The sequence below is a fragment of the Bufo gargarizans genome, chromosome 11 (genome assembly GCF_014858855.1).
Source record: "Bufo gargarizans isolate SCDJY-AF-19 chromosome 11, ASM1485885v1, whole genome shotgun sequence".
Taxonomy (NCBI): Eukaryota; Metazoa; Chordata; class Amphibia; order Anura; family Bufonidae; genus Bufo; species Bufo gargarizans.
In genome coordinates, this window is record NC_058090.1 from 35,444,544 (window position 1) to 35,469,431 (window position 24,888).

The 24,888-nt window shown below is 43.8% G+C and overlaps 1 protein-coding gene across 2 annotated transcripts in view; it reads left to right on the forward strand.

The window, feature by feature from the left end:
* LOC122921505 (myosin-11-like) overlaps nt 1-24,888 on the forward strand; it is a 49,521-nt gene that overhangs the window by 23,159 nt on the left and 1,474 nt on the right. Inside the window, exons 8-19 of one of the 2 annotated variants that reach the window (XM_044271509.1) lie at nt 2,074-2,155; nt 6,398-6,534; nt 7,331-7,441; nt 7,532-7,603; nt 7,708-7,843; nt 9,154-9,285; nt 11,580-11,718; nt 11,822-11,901; nt 16,195-16,347; nt 20,080-20,182; nt 20,781-20,824; nt 22,467-22,614. In XM_044271509.1, the coding sequence (XP_044127444.1) occupies nt 2,074-2,155; nt 6,398-6,534; nt 7,331-7,441; nt 7,532-7,603; nt 7,708-7,843; nt 9,154-9,285; nt 11,580-11,718; nt 11,822-11,901; nt 16,195-16,347; nt 20,080-20,182; nt 20,781-20,824; nt 22,467-22,614 (1,337 nt within the window). The remainder of the gene's footprint in view (nt 1-2,073; nt 2,156-6,397; nt 6,535-7,330; nt 7,442-7,531; nt 7,604-7,707; nt 7,844-9,153; nt 9,286-11,579; nt 11,719-11,821; nt 11,902-16,194; nt 16,348-20,079; nt 20,183-20,780; nt 20,825-22,466; nt 22,615-24,888) is intronic. The other variant, XM_044271510.1, reaches the window with a different exon arrangement.

Here is a 24,888-nt window from a genome sequence, read left to right on the forward strand (position 1 = left end):
CTGTTCTGGTGGCCTTCTCTACGTTCCGACATCGCCGCATATGTAGCGGCATGCTCCGTTTGTGCCCAGAGTAAGTCCCCTTGGCACCTTCCGTTGGGCCTTTTGCAACCCATAGCCACCGGGGAGCGCCCATGGTCACACCTGGGGATGGATTTCATTGTGGTCCTCCCTGCATCCCGAGGCCATACGGTCATTCTCATGATTGTGGATCGGTTTTCCAAAATGTGCCACTGTGTTCCTCTCAAGAAGTTACCCTCTGCACAAGAGTTGGCCACGATTTTCGCCAGGGAGGTCTTCCTGTTGCACGGTTTGCCCAAGGAGATTGTGTCGGATCGGGGGAGTCAGTTTGTGTCCAGGTTCTGGCGCGCCTTTTGCTCCCAGTTGGGGATTCATCTCTCTTTCTCCTCGGCCTACCACCCTCAGTCCAATGGGGCCGCAGAACGATCCAATCAGGCCTTGGAGCAATTCCTTCGTTGCTATGTCTCCGATCACCAAGACAATTGGGTTGACCTCCTGCCTTGGGCTGAGTTTGCCAGGAACACGGCGGTGAACTCTTCCTCTGGGACGTCTCCCTTCATGGCCAATTATGGGTTCCAACCTGCCGTGTTACCGGAGGTATTCTCTCCCCAGGATACTCCGGCTGTGGAGGATCACCTTTCCGTCCTACGTACTTCTTGGGTACAGATCCAGAGGTCCCTTGAGGTTGCTGCGCAGCGCCAGAGACTCCAGGCTGATCGCAGACGAGCGCCCGCTCCTTCCTACCAGGTCGGAGACCGTGTATGGTTGTCCACCCGCAACCTCAACCTTCGAGTGCCCACTCCCAAGCTGGCGCCTCGCTTTGTTGGTCCCTTCCGAGTGCTTCGCAGGGTAAACCCGGTAGCCTATGCCCTTGCGCTTCCTCCTGGCATGCGGATCTCCAACGTGTTTCATGTCTCCCTGTTGAAGCCATTGGTGTGTAATCGTTTCACTTCCTCGGTTCCTCGGCCCCGTCCGGTCCAAGTGGGCAATCGTGAGGAATATGAGGTGAGCAATATCCTGGACTCACGCCTGGTCCGCGGTCGGTTGCAGTTTTTGGTCCATTGGCGTGGTTATGGTCCAGAGGAGCGTTCCTGGGTTCCCTCCGCAGATGTCCATGCTCCTGCTTTGCTCCGAGCCTTCCACGCACGCTTCCATCAGAAACCGTTCCTTACTCCGCGGAGGAGGGGCCCTTGAGGGGGAGGTACTGTCATGGTCTTACCTTCTTACTGTTCTCCTTCGTTTGACATGTGCTGGCGGCCATCTTGGTTTCTGGGTTTCTCCCACCCTGCGGCTTCTCCTTCCCACTGGGAGGAGCTGGATGCCTAGCTCATATATATAGAAGGTCTGTGGCTTCAGTTCCTTGCTTGGTCCTCCTGTGTTCACATGCTGCAAAGACTGCTGCTGCTTCTGGTTCCTGATCCTGGCCTCGTCTGACTACCCCGTTGGTTCCTGATCCTGGCTTCGTCTGACTACCCTGCTGGTTCCTGATCCAGGCTTCGTCTGACTACCCTCCTGGTTCCTGACCTCTGTCTACGCAAGACCCTGCTTCGGTTTAGCCATCCGTTTGGACTTTTGCTACAGCTTGATTTTCAATAAAGCCTTCTTATTTCCACTTATCTCTTGTTGTACGTCTGGTTCATGGTTCCATGACACCAATGTTCCATTACTATGGCATTGCCATTTTACAGCATCTTTATATATGTAACATCCTCCTCCCTTCGGGCAAGTAAACTCATAAGTAAAGCATCTGTGATGGAAACTTTAGGGCTTGCATTTATTGCTGTCTGTTGCAATTTTTTTATTATTCTTGCATTGTACTCATTTGGAGCTAAAAATCAATCCGTTTGTCCATAGTCATTTCATAAAAAAATGTGAGCCCCTGTCTCTGTACAGCCTTGAGATTCCTTAGTAGCAGACTGTATTTTTACTGTTTCCCATCAGGCAGCTCAGCTGACGGCTTGTTAGCTCCGAGTATGAGTAAAATGCTTCTGAAGGTGTAAATAGCCTTTAAGGATATTTGTAATAACTTAAAAATTCTCTTTCTATCCTTCTTAGAGACATTCTAGAACTGCGCATGGCAAATAAGAAGGAGGATTTTTATAAGCAGAGCAACACTTTGAAGGATGAAATATCGAAGGTAAAAAGCGTTAAAAGTGTTATTGCAGTTATTATTTTTACTGTCATCATTAAAGGGGTTGTCCGGGTTCAGCTCCCCTTCACACATTTAGCCTATATCAGTGGAGCATCTGAGCATTTCTAGCTTTGATGCTTCCCTTTGCCCTGCACTGCATAGTGCAGAACAAGGGCTGTTTGTTTACTGCTGGTGACATACCAGTTTTTTTCAGTATGCTAGGCAGAGGCTTCCGCCTAGCAATGATCTCGGTGATGTTACCGGCACTAATGGGCAGTCTTTAGCACTGCTCTTATCACATCTGAAATGGCAGGTAACAGACGTGCAGCGCAGAGAGGAGGGTACCCTTTCACTAGGGAGAGGGAGGAGTGGTGACCCCTAACTCACATAGCACTGGCACCTGGCTGCCCTGACGTCCCTTACGCCGATCACGTGCCTCGTCCCTGGCTTACCCTGAAAGAAGCCCTAGGTAGTGAGTAAGGCGGTGGGAGCACTAGTCCTCACCACTGACACCTAGGTAACAGGGAAAGGACAAACCACACTAACTCCACATACAATCCCCGAAGGGAGACAACAAACAGGAGAGAACCGGAGATCCGACAGCACCAGTTCCAACTGTTCCAACAGCTCCACAGCAACTCCACCAGAGATCAGAATAGAGAATCTGGCAACAAGGGAAGTAGAAAGGGAGAATATATAGTAGCTGGGAGTGGCAGACAAAGAACAGCTGAAAGGAAAATCTACGGATTCCTAAATGGGACAAAAAGGATCACAAATCAAAGCAGGAAAACCTGGACCGGTATCAATTCCCACAACTCGGTCATGGAGCGATCCCTTGATACCAAGCGAGTAGCCACCCACTGCAACCTTCTGACCCCAGGAACAACAGCGTCAGCGATAGGTCGTGACACCCTCCTGACAGCTCTAGACTGTAAAACAGCCTAGGGCAGCGCTAAAGAACACCCATTAGTGCTGGTGACGTCACCGGGCTCACTGCTAGGCGGAAGCCTCTGCCTAGCATGCCCATGAGAAGCCCAGTACGTCACCGGTAGTGAAGTAAAAGCCCTTGTCAGGGCAAGGGGAGGCATTGGAGCAAGTAATACTCCTATGCTCCACTGATACAGGCTAAATGTGTGAAGGGGAGCTTATGTCCAGGTTCAGCTCTGAACCCGGACAACCCTTTTAACACAATTTGATATAATCACATTCATTTACATTTTATGTTACGGCACTCAGAGGTAAAAGAAAAACCAGCCCGTATTGGTATAAAGGGAAGTTTGGAGTCATCTAAAATAGGACTACAGGGAATTGCATAATTAATTAATATACTGTTCTGTAGACAGTTCCAAGGGTTTTGACATCCCAGGTCATCTAGCATCGAAGGAGCCTGTGCAGAGGATGGGAGTGGTAGTGGCCCTGATAAATTGTTGTGTTATGGTGAACTCCCTCAGGACATTAATCCCTGGGAATCGGTGCAGTGGAAATGTAATATTGAAGAATAAGGCCAGAATTAAACGTATACAAAGGCTTTTTTACTAACTGCAACGTAGAACTTCAAGTACATTCAGTAGCAGCAGATTTTGAATGCAATCCTCTGGCACTAATAGGGATTATGGCAGCAGGTTGGATGGCTGCAGTTTAGCACTAAGGTGGCAATGGACTAGTAATGTTCTGGGTGATGGCTGTCTTAGCTGTAGTCCCTCACCTCACAGCAGTGTCCTCGTATGCTGGATTCAGCTGTTCACTGCTGTCTGTCTACTCATGGATTCACTTGAGGCTTAAGGTAAAGTTGATTTCTCTAGAGAATCTGTAGCAAGAGCCCAGACGTAGGCCTTCTCTCCCTCCAGTGTCTCAGCAGGAACTCCCCCTCCTGGTAGGAGGCAGGACCAGCCCACTCCTATCAAGACGGGAGGAACAGGGTGGTCAGCCATGTTCCTGGTTAACTCTTGCCATCCATATCCTTACTGAAACAAACATCCATAAACATATATAAATACATAGCAACACAGTAATAATACAAACTATATCTCTGAGGTATTTTTTAATTAAGCGGGCAATGAATATCCGGCACCGCCACTGATCAGCTGTGAGAGGAGGAGCGCCGGGGGGCCTCCTTACAGCTTACCAAGCACAGCGCCGTACATTGGATAATGGCTGTGCTTGGTATTGCAGCTAAGCCATATTCATTTGAATGGGACTGAGCTGCGCCTAGGCTATGTGACCAATGAACGTCACTGGCCTAGGAAGAGGTCAAAGAACTCCCCATAGAGCTACGGTCAGGAGTGCAGGGAATCGGACCCCCGCCAATCTAATGTAGATCGCCTATCCTGAGAGGGTATGTCAAGGATCAATATCAAAATCTCAGACAGCCCCTTTAAAGTGACCATTAGACGCACCACCGGCCATTCATCTGTCTGTACAATACACGTGAGGTTGTCCCATTTAATCTTCCAAGGAAAAAGATTTTTGACGTCTATTTCATTTCTTACGTTATACTGTCCCACAAGATCCTTATTTTTGGTTGTCCCTTATGTGTCAATATCACATGGAGGCAGCAAAAGGTTAGACCAGTGCCATTTCTACTTTATAGACAGAATATTAGAGTGAGTTATTATGGAACACTTTTATCTTATTGATGTCTACTAAATAGCGTTGCTAGACCTGAACCACGTTTTCCATTTATATCAGGTTTCAAATAATTGGGTTGGGTCATGATTTAAACCTATTCTCTATCCACAGGATAAGGGGATAAGTGTCTGGGCCCCCCTATTGATGACATGAATGGGGGTCCTGTCCCCCCCCCATATGAATGGAGTGTCTGTCAAGCATGCTAATCTCTATTGGACTGCTGGAGATAGCTGAGCACTGTACTTGGCTACCTTCGGCAGTCTCATGGACTAAGAATGGTACAGCAAAGCACATGCTCAAGTGCCTCTTGATGGAAAACAGTGGGGGTTTCAGCAGCTGGACCCCCACAAATCAGACACTTTATCTTTTAAAGAGGATACATTTAAATCTTGGCACAACCCCTTTAAAGAAATGATATATCCGATAAGCTCACATACAGTAGATGTTGATTTATGTTGTACAGGTGAGGTGATGCAAATGCACAAAGTTTTACTACAATTCAAATGATTTTTTTTCATGGGAGAAACTATTCGTATCGTGAGTAAAAGTCATCAGTCACCCTTTCCTGTCGGATGTTTTAAGCTACTTTCATACTTGCGGCAGAGTGATTCGGCAAGCAGTTCCGTCGCTGGAACTGCCTGCCGGATCCGGCATTCTGCATGCAAACGGAAAGCATTTGTAGACTGATCCGGATGCGGATCCGTCTTACAAGTGCATTGCAAAAACGGATCTGTCTCTGCGGAGAAACAAATCCGTTATATATATTTTTTTTTCACATTTTTACTGGTCTGCGCATGGACAGATCCTGCATTTTGAATGGCGGATCCGGCACTATTACATTCCTATGGAAAAGTGTTCAGTTTTCTTGGCCGGAGGTAAAACCGCAGCATACTGCGGTATTCTCTCCGTCCTGAACAGTCAAAAAGACTGAACTGCAGACATCCTGATGCATCCTAAACGGATTGCTCTCCATTCAGAATGCATTAGGATAAAACTGATCAGTTCTTTTCCGGTATAGAGACCCTAGGACAGAACTCAGTGCCGGAAAAGAAAAACGCTAGTGTGAAAGTAGCCTTAATTGCAAGAAAAGAAGTGGACGTATCTTGTATCAGTGGAGAATCTATACATCTGCGGTCATCTTAAAGGCTGACCTGACGGAACAGAATGAAAATTCTGAGCCTGCTCAAGGCTGCACAGAGACAGGAGTTCACAATTTTTAATAAAAATTACCAATTGAAAAAATTATTATTAGCTCAAAATTAGTACAATGCAATAAAAATAATTCTGTACATAGCCTTTAAATCTACCTGTATGTAGAAAATGGTTATAGGAGGACATTGAGACATTGTATGTGCATTGTGAAAAAACTATTGACCGCCACTTGCCCTGACGTTTGGCTGTGACAGGTCTGAACTCTGGTGTACAACACGGGTCCGTGTATATCTCAGGCAATATAAATCCACAGTACTTGTGCCTTTTCTTTGTTTTATGAGTGCCATTCTCCTTGCACATCATTACATGATGCATTATCATTTTATTATTATTATTGGACATTATTATGTCACACGGCTTTACACTCGGTTTAGAGGGTTGTGGTTTATATGTATGCTTCACTCCTAGTTAGATGAGCAAATGAAGACTGCTGAAATAGTACATGAATCTCTTGTAAAAACGCATAAAGATTTGAAGCTGAAATACCAGACGGCCTCTGCGGAGGAAGACAGGCAGCATGCGATGAAGAGAGACACGGCTAAACAGTAAGATTGCATTAGTTTCATACCAAACATCTGTGTGTATGAAACCAAAGGCTTATGGAGGTACAGTATAAGCCGGTGGCAGGCAAGAGAAACCGTATTACATGGGCCTATAATGTCCCATGTGCATCTGTCAGCAGTTTTGTACCTATGACACTGGCTGACCTGTTCCATGTGCACTTGGCAGCTGAAGGCATCTGTGTTGGTCCCATGTTCATATGTGCCTGCACTGCTGATAGAAATTAAGTCTTAATATATGCAAATGAGCCTCTTGGAGCAATGGGGGCGTTGGCATTACACCTAGAGGCTCTGCTCTCTCTATAATTTCCAGCATGCCCGGACAGTCTACAGTTATCAGCCTACAGCGGGGCATGGTGGGAGTTGTAGTTTTACAACTGCTGGAGGGCCGCAGGTTGATGGATCATAACTATACAGACGCGCCAAACACTTAAGCCTACCACCAATTAAAGGGAATGTGTGACCAAGAAATTTCCTGTTATACTGGGCACAATGGCTTGAAGGACTGGCTCAGCTGAATGTAATGCTACCATTTACTTAGCGATCCACTGCTTCATTGTGGGGGAAAAGTGACGCGTTTCTATAACCTCCAGTAATCTGGGATATTGGTAATCCTGTATTTATCGGGTTATCTTGGTGGTTTAGATATTGAGAGTTTGTGATTTTTATTGTTTTAAACTTACAATTCAAAGAGAGACATAGTTACAGTACCATGAAAAGACTGTGACAATGTCTGTCGTGTCACACAAGTGATTAAAGAGGACTTTTCTCACGTTAAAAGACTTGAACAATCAAGATCGGCCCTTGACGAAAAACAGGAACTTTTAGGAAAGTTAAAAATGGAGCTGACAGAAATGGAAGGCGACACTGAAAATCTGTTGGAAAGTATGAGGTAGGTCACTAAAAACAGTCCGTTCGCAGCATTTTAACATACTGTATGTGCAGTGCATCACACCTATTACGACGTCGCTCTGTATTACAGAATTTCTATGGGGCAGCTAGCCACCCACGTGGAAGAATTCAGGCAGGATCTTACAACTGAACGTCAAAAAAGGTTTGATGGGAATATTCTCTGTACATTCATAATGGCTCATGGCATGTTTCATCACTTTTCTTTAGTATTTTAATCATTTGTCTCATTCTACATTTTTATCGCAGAATGAGTATCCAGATTAAAAAGGGTGAAGTGACCAAGGAGATAGAGCTTTGGAAACTCTCTGAGGAAGGGTCCATCACTGAAATGAAGAAAAGAATTCAAAACGGACAAAATAAAAAAGTTTTTTTAACAAATGAGGTGAGGCAAAAGCCTAAAGACCATATGGGAGTCCAGTTCGGTCCATGGAGGTACCCCTTTATCGTTGTGTCTGTGTTCATAATACCTCACATAGAGGCTCCTGGGAGTCATGTTCTATCACATTGTACAGTAATAAACTGCTTGATAATAGTGGTTTTATCCATTACATAACTTTTCTTTAACACCATTGAGGTAGTACATTGACTTGCCTGTACACAGTGCAACCAGGATCTTTATGCGGATTGATGCAAGTTATTGGGCTGCACCTTAAAATGTACCTCCAGTTATAAACAAGTTTTCATAAATGAATAGTACAAGTGATAAAAGAAACTTTGTAATATATCTTATTCCCTTCCCTTAGCCTCTTATCTTTTGTAGCACCTATCTCTGTCTCCAGGCTCACACAGAAAAGTATTTGGAAGGATGAGGAGGCTCCTGTCAGCTACTAAGTGATTTAGTAACTCATCTGAACAGTGGTACAGCCATATCCTAAAAGATAAGAGTTAAAAGTGACAATTGTAGCAGGGCTAATAAACTTGTTTGTGTGTCTCTCATCCAGCAGCCTTCTCCCTCCTCGTCTCTCTATAGATGTTAATGTCTAAAGCAGCCTGATAAAAGCAGATATACGTCTTTTTCTTAAAATATATTACAAAGTTTCTTATATTCACATGCACTATTCATTTATGAAAAGTTGTTTTATAACTGAAGGTGCGCGTTAACCTATAGCAAGTGAGCTGAGCAGAGCAGGAGATGTGTGGACTATTAGGAAAACAGATGTATGGATAACTGTTCTGCCACCTACATGAACAGTGCTAGCCAATCCAAGAACATGGTTGGACAAGTAGGAAGTGTCTTGGGCTCTGAGAAGCGGTCCAGCCATCTTGGATGGCCGATCAGGAACCTGAGAATTAGCGGACCTGCAATTGATAATAAGAAATGGAGGTCACCATGTAAGCGTTCTGTTCGTCCCCCAGTAAATGTTTTTTTTATTTTTTATTTTTCTTAAACTGGAGGGTCCCTTGAAGTAATAAATATGCATACAATACAAGAGCATTAATATTACATATCCATGTCTGACTTTCTGTGATCACCAGCTAATGCCTTAGGCAGTTAATTATAATGGGTTATAATGGGTTTAACATCGTCATATTGTGTAAAGCTTTAAAACCATTTCAGATTTCATGTAGAAAGTTAAATATACGTGTATGGCAACACAAAGTACCACAAATATGGAGGATGGAGGTACGTACTGAAGATGTTGTGTGTTTTTTTTGTTTTTTTTTTTGTTTTTTGTGTGTGTGTGTTTCTAGGGCAGCCGTCTCCAGGGAGAAATAGAGAAATGGGACAAGGAGATCTGCAGCATAAATGAAGAACAGACAAAAGCAAGCAAGGAATATTCTCGTCAAGTACAAAGTCTTAAGGATCAGATAAAAAATCTGGAGGTGAGATAAAATGTATAAGGCCTCTTTCACACGGGCGTGTCCGGATGCATCCCAGTGCATTGCGGCAAACCCGCGAGAGTAGGAACGCAATTGCAGTCAGTTTTGACTGCGATTGCGTTCCGATGTTCAGTTTTTATTGCGCGGGTGCAATGTGTTTTGCACGCGCGTGATAAAAAACCGACTGTGGTACCCAGACCAGAACTTCTTTACAGAAGTTCTGGTTTGGGTTAGTTGTAGTGTAGATTGTATTATTTCCCCTTAGTTTGTTATAAGGGAAAATAATAGCATTCTGAATACAGAATGCATAGTACAATAGCGCTGGAGGGGTTAAAAAATATTTCAAATAAATTTAACTCACCTTAATCCACTTGTTCGCGCAGCCCGGCTTCTCTTCTGTCTTCATCTGTGAGCAATAGGACCTTTTGATGACGTCACTGCGTTCATCACATGGTCCATCACATGATCCATCATCATCAAAGGTCCTATTGCTCACAGATGAAGACAGAAGAGATGCCGGCTGCGCGAACAAGTGGACTAAGGTGAGTTAAATTATTTTTATTATTTTTTTTAACCCCTCCAGCCCTATTTTACTATGCATTCTGTATTCAGAATGCAATTATTTTCCCTTATAACCATGTTATAAGGGGAAATAATAATGATCGGGTCCCCATTCCGATCGTCACCTAGCAACCGTGCGTGAAAATCGCACCGCATCCGCACTTGCTTGCGATTTTCACGCAACCCCATTCATTTCTATGGGGCCTGCATTACGTGAAAAACTAACAAAGAGGAGCATGCTGCGATTTTCACGCAACGCACAAGTGATGCATGAAAATCACCGCTCATGTGCACAGCCCCATAGAAATGAATGGGTCAGGATTCAGTGCGGGTGCAATGCGTTCAACTCGCGCATCGCATCCGCGCGGAATACTCGCCCGTGTGAAAGGGGCCTAAAACTTTAGCTGGCCATACAGATGAGATAGTTTTGCATTCGGCCAAGAGCTGTGTCTCTCAATCCTCCCATACATATGCATTTTTGTCTCGGATGATCATGCATATGTCGTAAATAGAGAGAGGAGAGAAAGTGGCCAGATCTGCTAGACTCCTTTCTCCTGAAAACAAAAGGATCGAGTAGTTGAAATTCAACATGCCCAATCCTTATTTACCTGGATATCAGCTGTTGGGGAGAGACAGGAGGCCACCATATACATTAGATGCTCGGATACACCTAACAAAAACGGTGGGTTAGGCTGATATATATATATAATATTTATGGGCAGCTTAAAGGGGTTCTCCCATGACTAATGTAAAAAATGAAAATCAGACATTATATAGGACATGACAATCTCTTTCTAACAAAGCTAGAACCAGCCCTGTACCTCACATGGATACAGAGATCTCCCCATTCATTGCTGTGCTTAATTTTTATCAAGCGGAAAACTTAAGGGGAGTGTCTTTTCTGCTGCAGCTCAGGGGGCGTGTCCATGCTCTCCCTATCACAGCTCAGAGGGCGTGTCCATGCTCTCCCTATCACAGCTCAGGGGGCGGTTAAAGGATGAAACTAAGCATGTGCGGCCATCTCAGGGAGCAGGTCAAAGAAATAAGAAAAAAAAAACAGCAGGTGGCGCTATACACATACATTTATTGAATAACTCAGTGGCTATGCTAAATATTTAATTACATGCAATTACAAAAGTAATCAGATCTAGGTGCTGGTTTGAAAACTGTAGAATATTTGTTTGTGGGAGAACCCACACAATATTATTTATTTTACTCACTTATAGAGGGCTGACATATTTCACAGAGCTCTTCAGACATTGCTGCCCCCAATTGAGCTTACACTCTAATTTCCCTACCAATATGTCTTTGGATTGTGGGAGGAAACCGGAGTACCCAAAGGAAACCCACACAAATGAGGAGAACATACAAACTCCATGCAGTTGTTGTCCTTGGTCAGATTCAAACCCAGGATCCCAGCACTCGCAGGGCAACAGTGTTAACCACTGAGCTGCCAGCAATAAGTCTAATTCTAGCAGTACAAGTTAAGAAATTAAATGAGTGATCTGACTGTTACTGTGGCAAAACTACAACTTCCTTCTGGTTCTGACATCCGCAGTCATGCTGTAGCCCGAAGTTGTAGTCTTGCAGCAGCTGGAGAGTTAGAGGTTGACTCCAAACTCATCAATACACACAAAAGCTCAAAATATTAAGTTCAGAGGCAGCTTTTCTTTTTTTGGGGGGGGGGGATAATCTTCTAAAATCACATGTAATGTTATGCCTTTATGTGGTTGTAGGAGAAATTAAAGATTTCCATTTCAAGTCTAGAAAATGAGCAACAGGAACTGGCCAAGAACATTCCCATCATGAAGGCGGCAGAGGACACTTACAACAAGGAGCATGACAACTATGAAGACATTAAAAAGAAAGCTAGTGGTAAGGAAGCTTAGCAGGAGATATACAGATGTACAGATAACTGTTCTGCCACCTACAATTATTGTTCAGTGAGTAACAGAAAACATTTTCTATTTAAATACAGCCATGAAAAGCAAACAGAAATCCTTGGTGGGATCCATTACCACAATTACAAAGGATATTGAGGCGAACATTAAACTAAAGGTAAAGTAAGGGGGCATTCACACGAAACGACTGTACTTTCGGTCCACATCCAATCTGAAAATAGGCATTTCTAACAAAGGGTGGGCTGTGCTGATCCGGTAAATGTGGAAGCACACGACCAGTATCCGTGTTTTGTTGATCCGTAATTTTCAGACTGCAAAACGGATACAGTCTTGTGAATGCCCCCTAATTGTGCACCATCTATCAGATTTGTCAGAAGTTTTCTTTTCTGTTTTACAATGCAGATAACGTTACTTTCACACTTGCGTTGTTGTTTGCCGGTGTTGAGTTCCGGCAGAGGATCTCAATACTGGAAAAAAATGTTTCCGTTTGGTCCTCATGCATTCTGAACTGAAAAATATCCATCCAGGATGCATCAGGATGTCTTCCTGTCCGGCAGCATTCCGTTTTGCAACCAGACACAAAACCGCTGCATGCTGCGGTTTTGTGTCCGGTCATAAAAACGAAAAAAAAAAAGGATCCGACACTCAAACAATTTAAGTCAATGGTGACGGATCCCTTTTAATTTAGGAGCCTGAAAACTGGATCTGTAACCCATTGACTTTCAATGTATTTAGTGACGGATCCGTTTTTTCTGTTTTTTGATTTCACACAACCGCATCCGAATGGAACAGAAGCATCCTGATGTGCAAAATCAAAACGGATCCATTCAATTCCGGTATTGAGATTCTCTGCTGGATCTTGATACCGGAATTAACAACGCAAGTGTGAAAGTAGCCTAACAAGTCTGAGAATACTGAAGTCTTGTAGATGGCGGGCAGGTCAATCAATTCTGCATTTTCTTCTATGGAGGATGGAAGGTTTACCAGATGCACATTTGTTCGCCTTTAGTGCAAACATTATTGGTTAATATGGCAGTTGTACACATCTTCAAGACAAATATAGCTAATCTTTCTAAAATGCCAGGAAGTTTTAGGTTTTCTTTACAGTTCCCATTTACTTCAATGTCATGGTTTGACTGCTGGGACACATAGCCAACACAAGAACATGGGTGCCATGAGTTGCCTGGGTGAATGCAGCTATAAGGTACATGTCTGGCCACCACTCCATTCATAATTATGGGACTGACGCAGATATCCGTGCGTTGTACTCAGCAGTCCTATAGATGGGGAATGGAGAGCTGGACACTAGAAAAATAAAATAAATGGTCCCTAAAGGATAGAAGGTGCAGGAGCACCCCCCCCGGGTATACTGCTCGGTAATAAGAAAAAAGTGAAAAAAGGGTCAGTAACGTATTAAAACCTAACGTTTATTAAGACAATTAAGATCCCCGAATTGGGAAAAAGGAAGCCCCTACCAGACAAACTGTACAAACAACGGCAAGGGACCTGGGTAAGTATGCACACTACCACTCCATTCACATATATGGCTCTGAGACACCATTTCTTACAATCACTGGGATTCTAGAGGTCGGACCCCTATGAAAGTTGATGAATGCTGTTTGTGAGCCAACCCTCTTAATAGTAATTAAATCAGAGGATTGGTCTAAGTTGACAACAGGGTTGTTACGGTTCCTTGTCAGTGGAGCACTGACATAGTCCAATCAGTGCAGACAGCATCTGACTGTGAAGGACACACCTTACTGATAAGGGAATGCTAATACCAAGGAGGAATAACAGAGGAACAATAGGAGTTATGATAAAAGGTGCCGCAGAAATGGTTTATGAGAGGGGTGCACAATCCGCGGGCCACATGTGGCCCCCAGAACCAAGTTTTGCAGCCCCCGTCTTGCTGGGCAGAAACACAGCTGATCGTGCTATCAGCTGTATTTCTGCCTGAAGCGCAGCACAACAATGGATGCCAACTCCTGCTCCTCCACTGTAGCAGGAGCAGGTCGGGCTCCTAGCTGTAGGTGACAGCGGAGAGCCGAGGAGAAGGCAGAAGCGCTTTATCAGCGCTTCTGCCTTCTCCTAAGATAGATGAGCGGCACGATGAGCGGCTTGGGGCAGAGGAGCGCAGAGCTGCAGGGTCAGGAAACCCTGATCAGCTCTACCTTCTGCAAACTCCCAAAGGAGGCTGTTTTTCCTTGTAACTGGGGTTCCTTTGTCTCATAAAGGTCTTTCAGTGACCTCTTGGGGACAAATTATGTGAAGAAAATATATAAAAAAATAAGTAAAAAAAATTATAATAAATACATTTAAAATTAAATAAAAAAATATAATAAAATACAAATAAAAAAATGAGATATGTGGCAAAAAAATAGAATATTATAAAAAAATACCATAAAAATAAAATAAGGAAAAAGTGCAAAATAGGAGTGTTCACTGTCCCCCAACAGGTCTTTTTGTGAGCATTTGGGGAACCTATTATGTGGCAAAAATATATATAAAAAAAATAAAAAAATAAACCAATTCAAAAAAAAATAACAATAATACAATAAAATATAAAAAGAAAAGGTATAAATAAAATAAAAAAGGGTCAGTGTCCCCCAAAGGTCTTTTTATGACCTCTTGGGGTACATATCATGTAGCAGAAATATATTAAAAATTAAGTTAAAAAAAAAAGAATAAAATTCATAAAAGAAAAAACACCAACCAAAACCGTCACCATTACCACCCCATTCACGTGAAACTATACATATTATATAACAAAAAGTCATACATAACATAGGGAACTAATTATAATAATTTATTTTAGTGTCAATTTGCATATTTAAAGAATAAGGAGCTATAGTTTGAGAAAAAATACTTTTTAAACATGTTTTGTACAGTTTCCCCCAAATAAAATTATAAAGCCCTATGTGTCACGTAAAAAATTGTTGCAAAAATTATTTTGGTAGTTCAACAAATAAGATGGTTCCAGCTGTTTGAACCACTTGTGCTAAATCGCAAAAAAGTGTCTGGTCATTAAGGCCTTTTCAAGCCTGGTCATTAAAGGGTTAACCAATGAGCTCCTTCCCCCACTAGTAAGATAAATCGCTTACTGGTTATTGCAGGGCCCCTATAACGGTAGAAGGCGGTAATAATCAGTGAGTGCCGGCCTCTGCAGTGAAGGAAAGCACTTATTGGTTATTGCAAGGCCCCTATAACGGTAGGAGGCGGTAATAACCAGTGAGCGCCGGCCTCTACAGTGAAGGAAAGCGCTTACTGGTTATTGCAGGGCCCCTATAACTGGGGGCATGAGGCGGTAATAATTAGTGAGCGCCGGCCTCTGCAGTGAAGGAAAGCACTTACTGGTTATTGGAGGGCCCCCATAACTGTAGGAGGCGGTAATAATCAGTGAGTGCCGGCCTCTGCGGTGAAGGAAAGCGCTTACTGGTTATTGCAGGGCCCCTATAACTGGGGGCAGGAGGCGGTAATAATCAGTGAGCCCCGGCCTCTGCAGTGAAGGAAAGTGCTTACTGGTTATTGCAGGGCCCCTGTAACTGGGGGCAGGAGGTGGTAATAACCAGTCAGCGACGTCCTCTGCAGTGAAGGAAAACGCTGATTTATGAATAGGAGGCAAAAATTATTTTTAGCAAGGTCCTGCATGGTCCCTGAAACAAAAGGTTCATACTTACCTGCTCCCCGCGGCTCCCGGCCTTCGCACTGCCCCCATCTTCCGGTCCCCACACTGTTTACACCTGGCAGTGCATGGCCATGGTCACATGCACCTCTCCAGCCAATGACTGGCTTTAGCAATGACATGCTGCTTGTGGCCACATCACCACTGAAGCCTGTCATTGGCTGTAGAGGTGCATGTGACCATGGCAATGCACTGCCAGGTGTAAACGGCGCGGGGACTGGAAGATGGGGGCAGTGCGGAGGACCGGAGCTGCGGGGAGCAGGTAAGTATAACTCTTTGGTTTCAGGGGCCATGCTGCAGCACGATATTCGGGACAATTACTGGGAAAAAGTGTTCATAGGAGCGCCCATATCTTATATCTGGCCTGTATAAGCGTGCCGCTGATCAGTTGATAAACAAGGAATCGCTCGTTTGTCGGCTGATTTGCATATTTTATCAGGATGAAAGGCTTACAGTTATCAGCAGCACATCTCCTTGTGTAATCAGGGATGGGCTACCAATAATCAATATAACTAAATGAAGGCGGAATGACTGTGGTAGTGATCATTCCTCCTCAATCACTTTGCGTTTGCTTGTTTAATAGACTGATGCAAGTGAGCGCCGATCGACATTTTTTCTTATTTGCGGCCCCTTGAAATAGAGCGATGTGACAATGCGGCCCTCAGACCAAAAAAGGTTCTGTACCCCTGGTTTACGAGGTATATGAGTATTTAGTAAAACGGACATCTTAGGAGAACTGATGGGTTATCTTTAAAACTGCTCCATCAGGACACGAAGAAGGCTTCCTTAAAGGCTCTTAGAAAATCAACTTTTCAAAAACTTCAAGGTGACCTGTCAACGTTAAAACTGATTGACAAAGAAATGTATGAAACAAACCGAAGGCTTGAGCTTGTCAACATGGAGAACTGCAGGCTGAAACTGGTAAGTAGTAACTTAAAGGGGGTTTCCAGGACCAGAGTATTGAGTACCTGTCCTCAGGATAGATCATAAATATCAGATCAGTGGAGTACCTGGATCTTGGCAGTTCTTTGAATGTGTGACAGCCCCAGTGTGAGCTCTATCTGCATGCTATGCACTTACTAGTGGTGGTGCCATATATTGCATCTTCATCCCACTCAGGTGAGATGAATATTAGCCCTTGGTGCACTGACCTGTGGAGGGCCTGTGTACATACACATCAGTCAAGCAGAACATGCTGAGCTGCAGAATAAAACTTTAAAGGGGCTCAGCTCTGAACCCTGACATATCCCCATTTTCAGCCAGGCAGCCCCCTGATATGAGTATTATTTTTGAAACCTCAAGGGCTCATAACCTAACTTGACCCAGGTTTGAGGTGAATTTAAAATATCACTTTTATTAGTACTCATTAAAACGGCCGTGAGCAAAACACAAGTTTAAAAACCCTGTTGGCCACACAGTGTGTGATGCAGGTGACGGCTTGAGGGTGGTGGAGATGTGCAGTAATCAATACAGTGTTGTCTTATGGGTCCGTTTATTCACTGACACCCACATACATCTGAGTCGTAGCCGATACTAGCTGACACTATGTCAATAGCTGTCAGATTGGAGATAACTCTGAAGTCAATCGCACTCTCGCACACACAGCACTCGCTATGCTGACTGACTTAATCCTGAACTTCAGTTAGGCTGCCTGACTTATGCTGTATCGATTTAATCAAGTGCGCTGTCTGTTGCTAATTGACCACGCTCTGACTAACACTGGGGTGGACAAACAGACATTAAAAACTGTATCTGCCCCAGTGACCTGGCTTCTTCAGGGGTACGGGCAGAGTTGAGGACACTAGCCACATACGGGATATAAATAACCCCTAATTCTTGATTGAAAGAAGAATGAACCGCTCACAGAATCCAAGAAAGGTCAGATTGGAGAAAGAAACCTATCAGCTGCTGGATTTGGGCACGCCTCTCACCACCGCTGGCCAAATCCCAGAGCGGCGGAGGGAATGCCCACGTCACGTGATGCGCAAACCAGCCCTGCGCGCTGACTTAGAAACGAAACACCTAACCATTAGTTGGTGCGCATGATCTGCGCGAAGGGCAGATGCGCACAGACTTCTATGTAAGTATAATGTTACATACCAACAGCTAGCTGCGCATAACTTGCGCCCTGCGCAGATGCGCGCAGACTTTGACAAAAAATATGGGGGGGGGGGGGGGGAGAGATAACATTGAGCTATATTATAGACTAAGGAGGTATTCTCCTAAGGGAGCATTCACACGACCGTGTTGGTTTTGCGGTCCGTAAATCACGGATCCGTGTGTTCCGTATGTCTTCAGTTATCTTTCCTTTTCCGTTCCGCAAGTCCGTATAATACGGACGTGGTGCTTCCGTGTGTCATCCGTTATTCACGGTCCGCAAAAAAAACTGATGGGTAATGAAATGGGGTTTCCTAGAATGTTTTCAGTCCAAGGGTCCGTTAAAAACGGATGACACACGGATGCATTTCCGTGTGCTATCCGTTTTTCACGGACCCAATGACTTTCTATGGGGCCACGGACCGCGATTTGCGGCCAAGTATAGGACATGTTCTAAAACACACGGAACGGACACACGGAACGGACAGCACACGGATGAGAATAAAAGGCATACCGCAATTTTCACGGACCCATAGAAATGAATGGGTCCGTGCATTGTCCGTCAAAATTGCGGAACGGACACGGAACGGACACGGAAGAAAAACACGTTCGTGTGAATGCTCCCTAATAGAGTGAACAAACTTGTGCCATTAATGACAAAGGGACATATGCATGCGAGGCCAGCAGGGTGCATCAGAGAATACTATCAAAAATCAAAACCACAAACAATATATACATTGTTTCGAGTGTGATTAGGGGTGAGTATTTTACCCACACGCAGGGGAGAGATTTTCTATTAATGTTTTTTTCACATGCAACAGTAATTTTGTTCTATACATCTTGAAATGCCCTTGCAGACTAGTTTGTGTCGGTGAGACTTCTACCAGAATGAAGGATCGATTTTGTAAACCCAAATCGACAATAAGAAAAAAAAGAATCTGTTACTTCCCATACCTTATCATTCTGACAGATGCCGGCATAACCTCTCGCAACTGCGCTTTCAGATCATAGAACAGATACCTTGTCCACGGAGAGGGGATGATAGGGTTAAATCCCTCAAGAAAAGAGAAGCTTTTTGGATCCATAGACTGCAGACCCTGGAACCAAAGGGGTTAAATCGGGACTATGATCTAAATGGCTTCCTTTTGATGTATAGTTCACCTTGCACACACATTTGATCTTTTGTGATTAATTGTGGTCCTTTTTTTTTTCCGTTGTTTTGATAGAAAACGTGATGGACGGTTCATGAGGTTACAGAGAGCATACCTCGCTTTTTTTTCATGCTAACCTGAAAGTTTGCTTCCTTCTCTAATCTTAATTTTGTTTATAAATAACATTTTATGTTGGTCCCATTCATTTACCTACGCTCATTGCAGGCTTCTGCTTCCGATGCTTTGTTTATACGATCTCCAAGGCAACCCGACGTCACATCCTGCAGTTAGCGGGCTATTTAAATCTTTGTGTCTTACTGTGTATTGTCTGTTTGAGAAAGGCTCATCTTACGAGCCGAAACGCGTCGCAACTGTTCTTTACGTGACCAATAAAGAAAAGATATTGCATCTAGTGAGTGCCGGTCTTATCTTGCATGAGCTATTGACATCGACTACAACTCAGATGTATGCGGGAGTCAGTGAACAAACTGACTCATAATCTTAAATCTGACAGCCATTGACATAGTGTCAGCTAGTATCGGCTACGACTCAGATGAATGTGGGTGTCAGTGAATAAACGGACCCATAAGACAACACTGTATTGATTACTGCAGAGCGGGAGGAGAGGGTGCACATCTTCACACACTGTGTGGCGAACAGGGTTTTTAAACTTGTGTTTCGCTCACAGACGTTTTAATGATTACTAATAAAAGTGATGATTTAAATTCACCTCAAACCTGGGTCAAGTTAGGTTATAAGCCCTTGAGGTTTCAAAAATAATGTTGTCAATGCGCCTTTACCCAGGTTAGGTCCTTTATGTTTAAGAGACTGATACGAGTATCGGAGCATTTCATGCTCCCATGCTCATACAGCGCAGGGCAAGGGCTGTTTGTTTATATTTTTTTACACTGCTAGACGGAGGCTTCCACCTCTCAGTGTTCCCGGTGACGTCACCGGCACGGATGGACGGGCTTTAGCACTGCCCTAGCTGTTTTATAGACTAGGGCAGCGCTAAAGCTTGCCCATTAGTGCCGGTGATGTCACCCGGCTCACTACTAGGCGGAAGCCTCCACCGAGCTTTACCCATGGAGAGACTGGTACATCACAAAAAAAGAGCCCTGAATCACGCAGGGAAAAAGGAGAGCATTGAAGCATGAAATGCTCCGATGCTCATATCAGGGAGGCTGCCTGGGTGAAAATGGGGATATGTCCGGGTTCAGCTCTGAACCCAGACAACCCCTTTAAGGAAAAATAGAATAGCAGCCTGAGCCTCTGATATGACATAAAATAGATATCATATATTTCCAGATGCACTATATATATATAAAAAGTGCTTGTATTCAGGCAGCCTCTGGGTGCTTCATATAACATGTCAGTAACTGTTGTTATGATGATCCTTTTACAGCAAAATGCACAATATAAAGAAGATATCAGTGCCATCATTAGTGAATCCCAAAAACACCTGTCGGCTACAAGTCACCTAGAGAAATACCAGGCATCTCTCATTGGTAAGTGCTGGAGAATATGTTTGGGTGGCAGGTATGTCGCAATCACAAGAAGTATATAGTCACGTAACTAAGATCATTTCAGATAACCTAATTTATTTTCTACATTTTAAAGGTTTTCCCTCAACCCAAAAATATTGGTTTTAGAAAAGGCCGGACAGTAAAAACACATAAAACCTTCACACAAGAAATCACTTTTGCTGTTACATTTTCTTTAGAGACCAGGAACACATTTGCAGAAATAGAGGACATATTGCATCATACTAAGGCCTCATGCACACGACGGTTGTGTGTTTTGCGGTTCGCAAAACACGGATGGCGTCCATGTGCGTTCCGCAAGTTTGCGGAACGGCATGGACAGCCATTGATATAACTGCCTATTCTTGTCCGCAAAACGGACAATAGGACAGGTTATATATTTTTTTGCGGACCGCAGAACGGAGCAGTGGATGCGGACAGCATACAGAGTGCTGTCCGCATCTTTTACTGCCCCGTTAAAGTGAATGGGTCCGCATCCAAGCCGCAAAAACGACAGCTCGGACCAAGACAGTCGTGTGCATGAGGCCTAAGAAAGCAATTCTGAATGCATGTATCTTTTCAGAGCATCTGCATGAAGGTTGGGATCAAGACAAGCTTGTCTGTGGTGTAAGTATTTATTGCAGTCATTTTTATTCCTATACACTAAACATGAAATGGAAACAATAGCACGTTATTAAAGTGGATCTGTCATCAGACTATGCTGCTCCATGTCCTATTAGCCAAAACGGCACAAAAGTATTGGGCCATTTGGGTAATAGGAACAACAAAAGGATACAGTGGACACTTGGAGGGGACATTTATCAAGACCGGCATATTGTATGTTGGTCTTGATTCCTCTTGTACTGCCGGAGGATGTGCCAAATTTATGCATGTCATACAGTGCTGCCCATAATTGTTCATACCCCTGGCAAATTTTTACTTAAAGTTACTTTTATTCAACCAGCAAGTCATAGGTGTCTCCCAAAAGATAATAAGATGATGTAGAAGAGCCATTATTGTGGGAAAAAAAACCATCTAAAGCTTTTATTTACATTTGAGCAAAAAGTGTCCAGTCCAAAATTATTCGTACCCTTCTTAATAATCAATAGAAAAGCCTTTATTGGCTATTACAGCAATCAAACGCTTCCTATAATTGCAGACCAGCTTTTTGTCTCCACAGGTATTTTTGTCCATTCATCTTTAGCAATGAGCTCCAAATCTTTCAGGTTGGAGGGTCTTCTTGCCATCACCCTGATCTTTAGCTCCCTCCACAGATTCTCAGTTGGATTCCAGTCTGGACTCTGGCTGGGCCGCTCCAAAACGTTAATGTTGTTGTCTGCTAACCATTTCTTCACCACTTCTGCTGTGTGTTTTGGGTCATTGTCCTGCTGAAATGTCCACTGGTGCCCAAGGCCAAGTTTCTCTGCAGACTGCCTGATGTTGTCGTTGAGAATCCTCATGTATTGCTCTTTTTTCATGGTGCCATTTACTGTGATTAGGTTCCCTGGTCCATTGGCTGAAAAACACCCCCAAAGCATTAGGTTCCCACCACGTTTGACAGTGAGGATGGTGGGGTTGAAGTCTTCTCCTTTTTGCTCAAATGTAAATAAAAGCTGAGAAATGTGTTTTTTTCCACAATAATGCCTCTTGTACATCGTCTTATTATCTTTTGGGAGACACCTATGTCATTTCCCGTCAAAAAATTACTTGCTGGTTGAATAAAAGTAACTTTAAGTCAGAATTTGCCAGGGGTATGAATAATTATGGGCAGCACTGTATATTTGCTGCATCTTCCGGCCATGCTATGCGACAACTTAAATCTATGGCAGCCTCCTTGCTGCCGTGGGCTTAAGACTTATTTACATCAAGAAAACTGGCGTGGGAAGAGGCAAATGTGTTGTGCTGCCGCACTGCCCGCTCCCGGCCCATGGCATGTCCATTTTTCTCGCCACTTCTAAAAAGTGTCATGAAGGGGGAAATGTCACAAATTTTACCATACAAATGGTGTGTGTAAAAAAATTTGTGTGACCTATTAAAGCCACAAAAGTGGCATAAGTAGATGAGTAAATGTCCCCCATAGTTATGTTTACGAGTCCGGTGTATTCACCCCACCTTTCCCATCCATCCTCGCCTTTGCTGCCGGTCACGCTGTGCGAACAAAGGATAGTGTTCTGTAGACAGTCTAAAATATCGCCAGTCATTAAGGAGTTAAAACTACCTGCAATGAGCGAATACATAGATAGATTTGACAATAATGCTTCCAATGCAGGACTTTTCTGAGAGAGATCAAGAGATCCTGGATTCCATCATGGAGCTTTTAAGAAAAATCAGCAACAGAGAGGAGAAAGTCGGATACCTGAATGGTATACTACACGAGAAATACATCGGACTTTCTTCTCTATTAGAAATCAAAACAGGTAAAAAATTATAATAGTTTCTGAATCGGGAAGTGTTCATTAAGATACTCAACATACATTTATGTATTAAAGGGCATCTGTCAGCAGATCTGTACCTATGACACTGGCTGACCTGTTACATGTGCGCTTGGCAGCTGAAGGCATCTGTGTTGGTCCCATGTTCATATGTGCCCGCATTGCTGAGAAAAATGATGTTTTAATATATGAGCCTCTAGGAGCAACGGTTGCCGTTACACCTAGACAGTCTGCCTTTAAGGGTTTTTCTAACAATCAAAACATAACCTATCCAAAGTATAGGTATGTGTCTGATTGCTTGGGCTTCTGTGTCCCCTGTTTGAATGGAGCAGTGGTAGAGCATGTACACTTCACATGGAATGGCAACATGAATGCTTGACCACCTCGCCATTCATATGGGGGACACATGACCCCTGTTCATTTGATTAATGGGTGTCCTTAGGCTAGGTGATAAGTTTTGGATCTACTAAAGAAGGGGACAGCAACTCCTGGCACTCCAACTTCCAACTGTTGTGAAACTACAGCTCCCAATATGCACACTTGCACAGATGTTCTCGGAAATCCCTTAGAAATTAATGAAGTTGTAGTTTCACAATAAGGCCTCTTGCACACAACCGTATGTATTTTGCGGTCCGCAAAAAATACAGATGACATCATAGACCAGTACTATCCTTGTCTGTAATGCGGACAATAATAGGACATGATCTATTTTTTTGCGGAATGGAAATACGGAAACGGAATGCACACGGAGTAACTTCATTTTTTTTGCGGACCCATTGAAGTGAATGGTTCCGCATATGGTCCACAAAAAACGGAACGGACACGGAAAGAAAATACGTTTGTGTGCAAGAGGCCTAACTGGAGATTGCTGAACCTGGTACTGTAGGCATCCTGGCTTCCTCTAGCAATTTAAAACCATACAGGTAGGTCATTAGAGTGCCCTTAAAGGAGTTCTCTAATTATATATATATTATATATATATATATATATATATATATATATATATATACACACACACACACACACAGGTCCTTCTAAAAAAATTAGCATATTGTGATAAAGTTCATTATTTTCTGTAATGTACTGATAAACATTAGACTTTCATATATTTTAGATTCATTACACACAACTGAAGTAGTTCAAGCCTTTTATTGTTTTAATATTGATGATTTTGGCATACAGCTCATGAAAACCCAAAATTCCTATCTCAAATAATTAGCATATCATGAAAAGGTTCTCTAAACGAGCTATTAACCTAATCATCTGAATCAACTAATTAACTCTAAACACCTGCAAAAGATTCCTGAGGCTTTTAAAAACTCCCAGCCTGGTTCATTACTCAAAACCGCAATCATGGGTAAGACTGCCGACCTGACTGCTGTCCAGAAGGCCATCATTGACACCCTCAAGCAAGAGGGTAAGACACAGAAAGAAATTTCTGAACGAATAGGCTGTTCCCAGAGTGCTGTATCAAGGCACCTCAGTGGGAAGTCTGTGGGAAGGAAAAAGTGTGGCAGAAAACGCTGCACAACGAGAAGAGGTGACCGGACCCTGAGGAAGATTGTGGAGAAGGACTGATTCCAGACCTTGGGGGACCTGCGGAAGCAGTGGACTGAGTCTGGAGTAGAAACATCCAGAGCCCCCGTGTACAGGCGTGTGCAGGAAATGGGCTACAGGTGCCGCATTCCCCAGAAACAGCGGCAGAAGCGCCTGACCTGGGCTACAGAGAAGCAGCACTGGACTGTTGCATGTCATTCGGAAATCAAGGTGCCAGAGTCTGGAGGAAGACTGGAGAGAGGGAAATGCCAAAATGCCTGAAGTCCAGTGTCAAGTACCCACAGTCAGTGATGGTCTGGGGTGCCATGTCAGCTGCTGGTGTTGGTCCACTGTGTTTTATCGAGGGCAGGGTCAATGCAGCTAGCTATCAGGAGATTTTGGAGCACTTCATGCTTCCATCTGCTGAAAAGCTTTATGGAGATGAAGATGTCATTTTTCAGCACGACCTGGCACCTGCTCACAGTGCCAAAACCACTGGTAAATGGTTTACTGACCATGGTATTACTGTGCTCAATTGGCCTGCCAACTCTCTTGACCTAAACCCCATAGAGAATCTGTGGAATATTGGGAAGAGAAAGTTGAGAGACGCAAGACCCAACACTCTGGATGAGCTTAAGGCCGCTATCGAAGCATCCTGGGCCTCCATAACACCTCAGCAGTGCCACAGGCTGATTGCCTCCATGCCACGCCGCATTGAAGCAG